Source organism: Sceloporus occidentalis, unplaced genomic scaffold, assembly GCF_023333645.1.
Source record: "Sceloporus occidentalis isolate IW3139 unplaced genomic scaffold, rSceOcc1.0.p SCAF_6, whole genome shotgun sequence".
Classification (NCBI taxonomy): Eukaryota; Metazoa; Chordata; class Lepidosauria; order Squamata; family Phrynosomatidae; genus Sceloporus; species Sceloporus occidentalis.
The window spans coordinates 121,565,359-121,578,366 of record NW_028316986.1 but is presented as its reverse complement, the minus strand read 5'-3'; the positions used below and the strand labels follow the sequence as shown (position 1 = coordinate 121,578,366).

The 13,008-nt window shown below is 40.7% G+C and overlaps 1 protein-coding gene across 4 annotated transcripts in view; it reads right to left on the bottom strand.

Annotated features, from left to right (window-relative positions):
* Nucleotides 1–216: 216 nt before the first annotated feature.
* LOC149311344 (E3 ubiquitin-protein ligase E3D-like) overlaps nucleotides 217–13,008 on the bottom strand; it is a 79,936-nt gene continuing 67,144 nt past the window's right edge. For 3 of the 4 annotated variants that reach the window (XM_089530841.1, XM_089530842.1, XM_089530844.1), the window contains one exon: nucleotides 971–2,649. In XM_089530841.1, coding sequence (XP_089386967.1) covers nucleotides 2,629–2,649 — 21 coding nt within the window. In that variant the 3' untranslated portion in view covers nucleotides 971–2,628. Of the gene's footprint in view, nucleotides 422–970; nucleotides 2,650–13,008 lie in introns of those variants that run through there. The other variant, XR_016281777.1, reaches the window with a different exon arrangement.

Here is a 13,008-nt window from a genome sequence, read left to right as displayed (position 1 = left end):
TTTTTAACTTGGCAAATCAACTTGGGGCCTTGGGTGGGGGCTGGCCTATGCCACACAATTACAGCAGTTTAATACCACTTTAACTGACAAGGTTCCATCCTGTGGAATCCTGGAATCTGTAGTTTGCTGTCATACTTAGCACTCTCAGAGTTCACTCCCTTGAACTATAGTTCCCAAGGTATGCAAGAGAAGAGATTAAGAATTAAATAAGTTTAATTCTGTAATATAGATAGGCAAAATGAATTTCTGGAGAAAATGAATGATTTAATTTCAAGAAAGAAAAAAGTGACAAACTTATTTTGAGGTTCCTTCACACTTCCAGAATGAGTGGTATGGCCAGTCTTACATTTTGAGCAAACAGCTGTCCAAATGCCATGTTTTCTACAGATCCATTTGCAGAATTGGAATGGCCCTTTTTTCACTGCAAATTAAACAGCAGAAGTCGTAACAGTCAAGCTATGTTTGTAAATTATAGCCTCAAAACAGGATTTTAATGGTTTGCAAGTATGAGTTGCAGTAACAGCAGAGGTTTCTCCTTTAAGATGTCATTTATTCTCATTCTTTAAAGCTCTTCTAATTCAGTATATACTCAGGCTTTTCATCCGCCTGAAGTATATTTCACTAGTCATTTGGAAAAAAAACCTTTTTCTAAGCTAAGCACAAGCTGTAAATTGTCCAGTATCTGCTTTCCTTTCAATGCTGAAATAAAGGCCTGTGCCTGCTCCGTTCTTATTAGGACCACATAAATCAAAGTCTATTAAAGGGCAAGTCTGGTAATCTGAGACAACAGCCCCATACAGACTGTGAAGTGGAATTGTTGTGCATGTTTCTTTTGCTTTTATGCTTGCCTGAAATAAAGGAAAACTTTCAGGGAAAGTTTCCACTAATTCTCATCCAGGTGCCAGTATACAGTTTTCTACATTAAAAGAACACATAAATTAACAGGATAACTAAGTAAATTTGGTAAGACTCAGGGTATACATGATTTTTATTTCTCTCAGTGCAGCAGCATTTTCACACAGGTCAAATGCATATCACTTTGACACTTTCATTCAAAAATTCCACATTTCAGCTCATATACTGTATGACTAAGCACCAGAACACCACATTTGATATGGTTATACTGGTCATATCTGTGTGTCTTCAGGAGATGCACTTGTACCAGATTGCTCTGTTGTATATTAAATGTTGCTTCCAAAGATGAAATATATTATAACCTATCCACGGCCATGACTACAGTTTGCTCATTGTCCACAAAGGAGTGAAAAATGTAACATATAGTCATAGAGAAGAAACCTTTCTCTATATATACACATATATTCCAAGAAACACCGAGAAGTTTTTTTAAATACAGCTCCCAGAATCCCACTATGGCCTGGGAGTTGTTGTCCAGAAGTAGGAATTACATGCTTTGCAGATTCTACAATTCTGTGGCATGTCATTCTGTCCTTAAAATAGGCAATTCTATGATTAACAAGGTCTCAGTGAAGTCTTATTCATGTCACTCGTTCTTGATCCAACCCCTTCTTTCCCACTACTTTTAGTGAAGCCGTTCAATTGGACACTTGCTATTTTTAAAAATATAACCCACTGCCCCAGTCCCATCACTCAGACAAAATGTGCTCACATGTCATGTTTCCCCATGGTTTATGTCTATGGGTTGCTGCTTTACGGAAATGAATTGTCTCACAAACCAAAGGATCTCTGTGGTTCCTTTTGCCAGTTCCTCTCTCTGTGTAGGCAGCTGAGAAAACTAACTAGAGACCACTGCTGCTTTATGGAAATGAATTTGTCTCACAAACCAAAGGGCCTCTGTGGTTCTTTTTGCCAGTTCCTCTTTCTGTGTAGGCAGCTGAGAAAACTAACTAGAGACCACTGTTCAGGATGCATTCATAGTGTAAGCAACCTAGAGTTCATAAGTCAACAAAAATCATGTTTTTTAACTGTAGCTTTAGATAGCTAACAAACCTTGGTTTGTTTACCTGGACAGGTTCAAGACAAAGCAACAACCCTGCAGCAAGTGGGGAACTAGTCTGTAATCAGATATCTTTCTATCTAGCCAGTCAGTCTTTCTCCCAATGCAATCATTATTGCCTTGCAGCATCTGTTATAAGAATTATATACTGCAGAAATGCATATAAAATTTATTAGGTCCTTCTGTGTAATTGGGGTTGAGAGATTACCATAAAACTCCAAATATTTTGTTTTAAAAATCACATAGACAGCACAGTATTCAAGACTAGTCTTTGCTGTTGGTTTTTATTTCTCAGAGAGGTGAGGTAACCATTATCAGCTCCTTCTTTTCAAAGCTGAAGTTGCTGCAATAGATAAATGACCCCTCTTTGGGGATTTTAAGTAGGGCATTATTTACAGTGATGTCAGGCTCCCAGCATCCCAAATTACAGAGCTCTCTGAACTCCTGTTCTGCAACAATTGGCCTCCCTGCTTGAACAAGTTGCCCCTGTCATATTCTTTGAAAGTTTCAACATTCAAAGGTCAACAAGCAGCAAGTTGAATATACAATTTCCTTTTTGGTTTAGAAACCTCATCTCCCACTTACAGTCCTCTCTCCTCAATTCTTTATAGTTGAAAGTTAACTTGAATGGAATTTTCCCTTAACAAGTTCGTTCACATCTTCAAAAATGCAACCTGCAATGGAAAAAAAAAATGAAACCAAAAAGTTAGCCACTATCCATGACTTTAAAAACAAGACAGTAATCACCATCCCACTCATCCTGCCCCAAAGCTATTCATAACATTTTGAAGAGACATCTTCCTGTCTCTTAAAAGGGGGTAAATGAAACAAGTGTTTTCCCCTTTAATCTCTTCTTACTGTCCTGCTTGAAGAGACAACCCATTAAATTGACTGTGTTCAGCATAACATATTCTACTAAAATTGAAGCAGATATAGATGTTGTGGCAATGTACTTTCCATACACTCAGCAAACTGCACTATAAAGTACAAAGAACACTTCACTTTTAAGATAGCAAAAGCCCCACTTTGGAAATGAATAAGCCTTGAAGAACCTGGACAGCTAGATTAAAGCTGATTTTGTAGAAGAAGCCTATCTGAGGATTTTCAAGCAGATCGGAAGATTTAATTATTTTCCATAAAAAATAGACATTAAACAGTTTAATATTTCATCCTATAGCACCAAGATTTCTTTTAAAATAAATTTATGGCTAGAATCCTAATGGTGACATACACTGATATAGGTACTCTGGAGGCATTATTGTGGAAGGAGGTATTTGGGACCTTCCTCTGCAACACCCTTGCCCCAGTTGTGGAACATCTGCCAGAGAGTTCTTCCCTATTCCACCTGGGGAAGAAGGAGGACACTTATACTAGGAGAACTGGATGCTATTCCTTCTTCAGGTGCACACACTGACCAAATGTTCCCAGGTACAACTCCTCAGATGATTAGTGGCCAGGGAGATAGTTCTGCCCAGGAGCCTTCCTCAGTTGCTACTGTTCATTCAGAGGAGGAAATGGGGGAAGAGAAAGCAAGCTCTGAATGCTGACAGGATGGTGACACGGACTTACATTCCACTGGTGGATTATTTGGCTCTCAGCCTATGTGACACCTTTCCACTATGGCCTTCCTCACTTTGAAAATGATACTCATTATAAACACTCAATTGCAGTGAATTAAAACTAAAATTAATATAAAAATAGTAGTACAAGCATATGTAAAAGTAGTGCTGGATGGTGATTGTAGTTAACAGTTTCAGTCAAGATAAGACTGCACTGGTTACAGGACAGTAAGAACTTGCCAACATTGCCTAGCATCCTGTTGGTTAATCCCAACTAGATTAGAGTCGTTAAATCTACTGCTGAATGGCAAGTGTACATATATGTACATCCCACCAATTCAATGGGGTCTACTCTAGCTAGAACAATGTTTTTAGATCATCTGTCCCCAGAGCGCCCATCTTGCATAAAATAATTTGCCTTGTATGTAATGGATAATTTATCTAGGATAAACCATGGTTGTCGGTTAGGTGCCATTCTTTACTGGCATGGACAGGAGAGCATTCTGGTCTTCTTTTCCTTGTGCTAGGGAGCTCTTGGATTTACAGTCTTGCTAATGAACTCAGAATTACCCACATCACTGATTTAACTAACAACTGAGAGCCCCGAGTTCTTGTGTGCTCTTAATGAGCAACAAAACATTCCCAGCTGAGATAAGGAGACTCTTGTTTGGAAAAGCACCAGATTAACAGCCTCCTTTTTAGTTTAGTTAGGAAAATTCTTCCCAGTTGCTACCCCATTTTTGTTTTCTATGAATATTAGCTGGTCTGAACTCAGTCTCTCATTCTTTTTGTTTATTTGTTTTGTTTGAAAGTGTCCTTGGTAACATCCACATAATCCAACACTGTGTCTGTGCCCCCAGTTTCTTTGGCCAAGGTGTGCATCATTCCACTCTCCCTGTTTCTGAATTGTTGTCCTTTCCTGAAAGAGCGGTGCAACAAACAGATATTTTCCTGGGATAGGACCCTCTGGTCTCATCCTTGCTATTCCTTCCTGTTGTGTGCCTTATGAGGACACTCCACCATCTACAACCAACTTCTTAAAGTTACCTATGACCTGAATAACTGCTAGTCTTTACTCTAGTTGCCAAATCCTGAAAAATCCAATATGGATATTCCAAGGCAGGAGAAAGTTTTTAATTTAAACAAATAATGCCATGGAAATGAAATAACTGCAAACTTATTAAAGAGATTAACAGGACCAGAAAACCTAAAGTTCTAGAGCTGAAGCAATCCATCAGGAGAAGCCTCATTAGATGGGAGCCTGACCTCTCCCACCCTCCTCCTGATCTTTGGAACAGCAATGTGTCATCTGCAGTGACAATTAGAAATGTAATGCTGCCCAGTATAACTGGAAGCTTATAGCGCCTGTGCCAGTGTTTTTTTAATTACTGTCACACATGCTGGGAAGCAATGCATGCCAGTGGATATTATTATGTTGCTGCATAAATTGTAGAAGAGCACAGGTGGCCACTAACTGAAGGAATCTTATGCTCAGATGAAAATCCAGAAAGTCTGATGATACCAGTAGGAACACTATTTTATATTCAGCTGGACCACTGATCAATCTGGTTCAGTATGCACTTCACTGACTGAGTATGGCTTTCCAGAACTTCCGACAGTCATCACTGTCATATTTACTGGAAAGTTGCCAGAGACTGATCTTGAGTGCTTTCATTGCTGAGCAACCACATGCCTTGCAATACTAAGGAGAACAGCACATAAAGATTTTGCTAGAAATAAAGGCCTTTCTATAATTACATTCAACCCTCCATATTCACAATTTTTTAATCCATGGATTCAACCATCCACAGCTTGAAAATATTTTTTAAAATATGTAAATTTCAAAAGCAAAACTTGATTTTGCCATTTTATATATGGGGGCACCATTTTACTATGCCACTACATTTAACAGGACTTGAGCACCCACAGATTCAGGTATCCATGGGGGTCCTGGAACCAAACCCCAATGGATATCAAAGGCCCACTATATACAAATGTACAAAAATTAAATAAATAATACTTGAAGTACTTAATTGTAAGATAAACATAACTTCATTACTTAAAAAATGTACATTCCAAGATTATTTTCAAAAACCTCTTCTTTAATTTTTTTAAAATTTCAGTTCTTTTACTTAGTTGAAAACCTTTCTTATAATTAATATCACTGTAAATTCCAGAATTTTTTAAGAAAATAAAATACAATTACTCCAAAACATGATTAACCAACCATTCTTTCCCAATTCAAGTGAGATCTGTTGATTTGATTATATACAACAGTCCCTCATTTAACAAAGCTTCTGGCAAAGGAGCTCCTTTTTATATACACCTGCCCAGCTCCACCTTTTCCTCCACAGTATCTTGCTAGCTGGAAGTTCATTTTAGTAGAAATGGCACTGAGAGAGGATTGTGAAGGAAGGCTAGAAACATACACTTTTGGTGTTGGGATGCACCAGTGTGTCTGCAGTAAATAATGCAATAACAACGCTTGAGTTGGGAAAGGGCGAGATTCTGTTGTAGTCATGTATGTCTGCCTGTAACAGGGGAGCTAAACAGCAGCTGCTTGTAGAATCATTACACAGCTTATACGAACACCAAAGCATAGGTCAATGGGGACTGTAGATAAGCCTGCCTCATCAGATTCCTCCCATGTTAAAAAAATATAGTAATAGTTGAATTGGCCATCAAAATGGGACTTAACAAAAAGTGGAGACAGGTGAAATAAAAAGTAATCCACAGGTGCATTTTGGAAGAAGCCTTCCAGTGATCTGTAGAAGGTTCAAAATAGTTTTGTTTACTTATGCAAGACTTACCTGACCTGTCTGTTTCATTCCACATGTTCATATAGTTTTATTGTTATGTGACTTCAAGTCATTTTTCTTACTAATAAAATAAGATCACTATTAGATTTGGTAGATTGTAACTGCTCATAAATTGGCCTAAACTAGATTCCATCTGATCTTAGAAGCTAACCAGGGACAGCCCTAGTTAATATTTGTATGGGAAACCGCCAATGTGTACCAGGTATGCAGGCTATATTTTAGAGGAAGAAACGGGCAAAACTACCTCTGAGTATTCCTTGCCTAAGAAAATCCTATGAAATTCATGGGGTTGCCATAAATGAACAAATGAGTTGAAGGTACACACACACCCCTGATCATAAATATCATCCCTCACAATGGCATGTCTCAGTAAATATATGCAACACCACACCAGAAGAACCACATGTGTAGCAAGCATTATTAACTCTTGGACAAATAATAGAATCATAGAATTGGAGAAGGCCACAAGGGTCATCCAGTCCAACTCCTGCTGTGCAGGAATAAACAATCAAAGCATTCCCAACAGATGGCCACCTAGCCTCTGTTTAAAAACCTCCAAAGGAAACTCCACTAGACTCTGAGGCAGCGTATTCTGCTATCAAACAACTTTTATACCAGGATGTTTAGATGGAATCTCTCTTCCTGTAGTTTGAATCAATTGCTCCATGTCCTAGTGTCTGGAGTAGTAGAAAACAAGCTTGTTCAATCCTTAATATGACATCCCTTCAAGTACTTAAACATGGCTATCATGTCACCTCTTGGGAGTAAAGTACCATCTGGGCAAAATCATACACACAGTTCATGTAGCATTTTATGATGAATGTCTCTGAGATGTTTCTAGCCACATTCTAGTCTCAGAATTCCTTAAGGTATGCATACATCTGTCTTAAGAGTCCCTTTAACTGCTTGTTAGTGATGAAAAGTGGAACACAACTGGTGGTGTCACTAGGATCACTAGGGTTGGTGTCACCCCAGTGCAGCTCATGATATCAGCCCTCTGGCAACACCCATGCCAGTCAAAAGGTGGAGGGGCAGCTGTTTTGGGAACTGGGGACCCTATATGTATCTGACACCACACCCACTCACCAATGCTCAGCTTCAAAAAACATGCACTAGGTCTCAGACAAGCACCTCCCCCAAACACTCCCCCCCATCTTGGCTTGCTAGGATGCCACTGATCACCAAGTGAAGCCCTTTCACATATATGGATACCTTGGCTAAGGTGAGGATTGCAGGCATGGGTGGGGGGGATCCTCCTTCTGAGCAAGAGTAATCACAGCAGAAGCCAGCACAGAGGTTTCTCAGCACTTGCTGGCACTTCCCCCAATGACTAAAACAGTCTCCTTGGGGTGTCGGGCATACAAGCATCACCTCCCCAGCAGTGTCATGCCCTCTGATGAGTGTCACCGAGTGCAGCATACTCAGTACATCTTGCTAGTGATGCCAGTGGGTGTAGTCTGCTCACATAATGGACCAGTTATGCAGATGACTGTATTTTTTTCTCAGAGTTGTGCATGGCAGCAATGGCAGGAGAAACTTGCTGGCTCAGGCTATTGTCCAAGCCAGATCTCCTGGAATGTCTTGACTCCAAGGATCCTGCACATCCTGAAAGCAAGGCACTGGAGAAAAAGGCTACTTGAACCATGCAACACTCCCTTACCACCACTTCCAAGTGTAGATTTGGACAATAGCTTGTTCCATGGCACAGGTGACTGTCCAAGCCACCTGTCCCAGATTGCCTTGCTTCCAAGGATCCCCCTTCCCCTGGAGGCCAGGCATGGGAAAAATCATCTCTCACCAGTGTCTTTGCCTTCTTTCCTCCATCATGGCTGCAACTAAATCTTTATCCTTCCTGCTGTTACTTCCATTTTTATCTGCACTGACGTAGTTCTATGCTAATGTGGGCAATCAACACAATTTCGGTCCATGAATTTGAATCACAATCTCTTATTATAGAAGTCAAATCCTTAAAATGTTGTAAATGTGAAGTCTAAGTTGTCCTACAGCTTAGAAATATTTTTGTGGGATAAATCTAGTATTAGTCCCACTTAAATGAACTGGACTTGTAACTAATATGTCCTATCCATTTCCATCTAACTGGAACTAATTAAATTTAGGCCCATATTTTCTCAATATCTCATTTAATTACACATTTTTGATCTCCAGTACACCCACATCTTCCCAGTGTTGTTTATTATATTACAGTGAATAATGGAGTTTTAGCATACATACTAAAGACATATGAAAAAGGGGGAAATACCAGTCATATCCACAACACAGCAAAATACTTTAGTCATGCTAGTTGTAAACGAATGTCTGGAGGTATTAGTTAACACGGCACCATAAGTAAAGATGATGTCTGGAGGTGTTAGTTAACACAGTGCCATAACTAACTTGTGGGACTCACCATGGAAATCCATTTTTGTTTTTGAGGCTTGATGCATTAGCCCTCAGAAAGAGATCAGTACTGAACAAAGCATAGAGAAAAGTAATTCCAAGGATAACTTCCAACATTACATTTATTTTCAAAAATCTTCAACTATTCTATGTTTGGTTCATCTATTTTAGTTTCTCATGCTTTCTCCTTAAGCATACTTCTGGTTTGAAAATAATTGCTAGGCAAGATTGCTCTTCAGCAATATCATGCTTTTCTGCAAGGCTTGAAACATACATATTGACATTACACACATCTCCCTTATCATGAATTCTAAAATATGAAAAATTCCAAAATCCAAAATTGTCCATATGGGTGGCTGAGATAGTGACACTTTTGTTTTCTGATGGTTCAGTGTACACAAATTTTGTTTCATGCACAAAATTATTAAAAATATTTTGTAAAAAAATTACCTTCAGGCTATGTGTACAAAGTGTCTAAGAAACATAAATAACCACCAAGATATCTCATTATGTATATGCAAATATTCCAAAATATGAAAAACTCCCAAATTCCAAACACTTCTGGTCCCAAGCATGTCATATAAGGGAGACTCAATCTGTATTTTAATTTCAGTAGTCTAAATTCAATTTTAATTTCAGACAGAGTAAACCAATTTAATCCATGGGAATTTGGAAAATCAGCCCTTATGTAAATCTGATTCAATAGTTTTGCTTTAGTAAAGACTAATAGTTGTATTTAAAGACAGTGATAAGGTTCTGGTTGTCTTGTTTTCGATGAGCACTCATGAAGAAATTAACTTGACTTCTGTAAGTACAGTATTATCATCCATTTGACTCAGTATTCTCTACTTCACTCTATTTCACAGTGGCTCTCCAGGGTCTCAGGCATAGATCCTCCCCAATCCTACTATGAAATACTTGAACTAAAAATACTAGGGATTGAACTAATAATCAAATGTGCCCTTCCTGTGAATGCAGGTCCTCTCCTATAATGTGAATTTTTGAAAGCTTGTGGTTGTCTGTTACTTGCTGCTTACAACCCTTGCTGTTTACTGGACCATAAATCTAGCAACTCTGTGTTATCATTCACCCGAATATGAGTGATGCTAAACTCCACTGGAGACATACATGTGCCTGACATACATATTGCCACATGCCAAGTTGCCTTTTAGATCTTTATACATTTAATGCAAAGAACTGAAAAGGGCCTTGAAAATGTTTCTAAAAATGTTAGCTCTATAAGGATGTTTGACAAACTGCAGTTATGGAGTCCTTTCCATATATTTATGTTCAATGTGGAAAAATCTAAAAGGCAGCTGGATTTGGGGACCTCATGTACAGATGAATGACTGCATAGGACTGAAATGATTGCTACCAAATTTGATAAATGGACTATTTTAAACAGTCACCTCTGGCAGCATATGCTACAATATTTTGTCCTAGCTTCTATACTTCCGTTTTCCAGAGTCTAGACTCAGAAAGGTATCTACTTGATAAGATCTACTTATATTCATTTTAGATTTGAAATGCTGGTAGCTGGTGGAAGTAATTTGGCATTTCAGCAGCAAAACAGATTAACTAGAGTTTTGAGAAGGGAAGGGATGTTCTAAACAGCATATAAAATAGAAGAAATCTACTTTAACTCCAATGGCAAAATCATCCAACTGATAGCCATGATGGTTTGCTTAGAGAAGCTGGGGGAAAGCTTACAGTCGACAGGCAATATATTTTAAGGAAACAAGTCCTTCCAAGTTCAGCTTCTAGAAACTATTTTGTGGAGTTGGCAGCAGAGATATTTAGATACAAGAAATGGATGGGAAGGTGAGAAAAGCACAAAGTCAAAGGAAACGCTGAAGTCTTGAACAGAGGTAGCAAATAGAATGTCTGCCTTGAATGAGATAAAAGAAATGGATTTATTTTTCAACACTACCCTCCCTTTACGAAAAAGACAAGTAATTCAGTGTGACACATAAAGGCTTGACACTGCTTGCCAGTTTCTTTCCACAGCAGTAAGAAAACAATGAAGCTTCCAAGGCAGTCGACAAACCGCTAGCTGCATTTGAACTACTCCTCAACGAAGCTGGTTTTGAGTTGCTCCTAAATACACGTACATGCACACACACAAACATATACTTGAAAGAAAGTGAAAGGAATGATGGAAAGGAGGAGGAAGGAAAGGAAGGAAAAGGCTTAATAAGCAGAAAGATCTGCACTATTTATAATATTTATGTCATTTCTGTCATGGCTCTCTAAATACAAACCAAAGAAGCTGATCACAATATTCAGTGTTAAAACTAATACAAGGTAGGATAAATGTTTCCTTCCCAAAAAACACGCCCAATATAGTGGACCCTTGTTATACGCTGGGGTTTGGTTCCAAGATCCCCAGTGGATAACAAAATCCATGGATAACAAAATTTGTGGATGCTCAAGTCCCATTAAATGTAATGACATAGCAAAATGGTGTCACTTATAAAAATTGGAAAATCAAGGTTTGATATTTGAAATTTATACTTTTTTTGAACATTTTCAAACTGTGGATGCTTGAATCCATGTATAAAAAATCCGTGTATAAGAAGGGCTGACTGTACAAATAACAAAAATCTTTACAAAAGTGTTGTAAAAAGGAGAAGCCTCCATTACAAAAAATAGCAATACAAAGTACATTTCTGTACCACTTACTGATGTACTAAGTCAGGGGTCGGCAACCTCCGGCCCGCGGGCCGGATGTGGCCCGCGGAGGCCTTTGAGACGGGCCCTGGCTGCTCCTGCCACCGCCGCCAGTTGCAGCTTTTCGCCGCTCTGGGCGCCACTATTTTGGGGAAAAATGGTGGTGAAATCTCGCGCGACCTTCCCTGAGGTAACGCGAGATTTTGCTGCCATTTTCCCCCCAAAAATGGCGGCGCCCAGGGCTCTGCCGGCGGCAGTGGGCCCTTGGGACGCCAGTTGCCGTCGCTGGGGCCCTCCAGGAGGGCTCTGGTGGCGGCAGCAGGCCCCTAGGAGGCCCGTTGCCATCGCAGGGGCCCTCCAGGAGGGCTCCGGCGGCGGCAGTGGGCCTCTGGGAGGCCCGTTGCCTTCGTTGGGGCCCTCCATGAGGGCTCCTGCGACAGCAGCGGGCCTCCCAGAGGCCTGTTGCCTTTGTGGGGTCCTCCAGGAGGGCTCCGGCGGTGGCAGTGGGCCTCTGGGAGGCCCGTTGCCTCCGCTGGGGCCCTCCAGAGGCCCGTTGCCTTCGCTGGGGCCCTCCAGGAGGGGTCCGGCGGTGGCAGCAGGCCTCTGGCGTCAGGGGCCGGCAAAGAGGGGGAGGCCTCCAGCGCTGGCGGTCCCCGCCGGCTCTTCTCTGGCCTCTGATAGGGCCTGGGGCCCCATTAGGGGCCGGCAAAGAGGAGGTGGCCTGGCCCCTGGAGGGTGGAAGCTCCGCCCCGGAGGGTAGAGGCTCCACCCACCGGCATGCAGCCCCGCCCCCGGGGTGGAAGCTCCACCCCCCGCTTCGGCCCCCCAGTTGTCTGAGGGACAGCAACCCGGCCCCTGGCTCAAAAAGGTTGCCTACCCCTGTACTAAGTGGTTTACAAAGTGTAAGCTATTTGCACCAAAAAGCTGGGTACTCATTTTAGTGACCTATGGAAGGATGCCAAGTTGAGTTGGCTCGCAGCCCCTGGCTGGTATTGAACTCAGAACCTTGTGGCTTGTGAGCGAGTGCTGCAGTACAGGCATTTAACCACTGCACCATCAGGGCTCTTACACACATTTGTAGACTAGGGGTAGAAATTTGCTTAATACAGTGGATCTCAGCATTTAGTCTTCCAGAGATTTGAGACTTCTGCTCACAGAATCCTTAACCATTGGCATGCTGCCTTGGGTTTCTGGGAATTGAAGTCCAAAATCTATAGGGCTGGGCCAAAGGTTGAGAAATGCTGCAAGAACATAAGCTATCAATGAAAATAATAAATAATATAATAAAGATTGAGGCGGGATTACAACCTGATAAAATACATACGTAGTACAATCAACAATAAAATATAACAACAACGATTTCAGATAAAAAGCTAGACCTTATCATAGTACAGCAATAATTAACAATAGAATTGCTCAGTAATCATGGTTGGAAGAGTAGAGCATTGAGGTGGATGGTTATCCTATACAGCCCAGTACTGGATATGATCCTCCAACTGGCAGGTCAGAGAACAAGGCTTCCTGATCTTAAGTCCCATGTAGTTTATAGGACCATAGTATTAATTTCCCAAGCAAGTAACCTTATGCT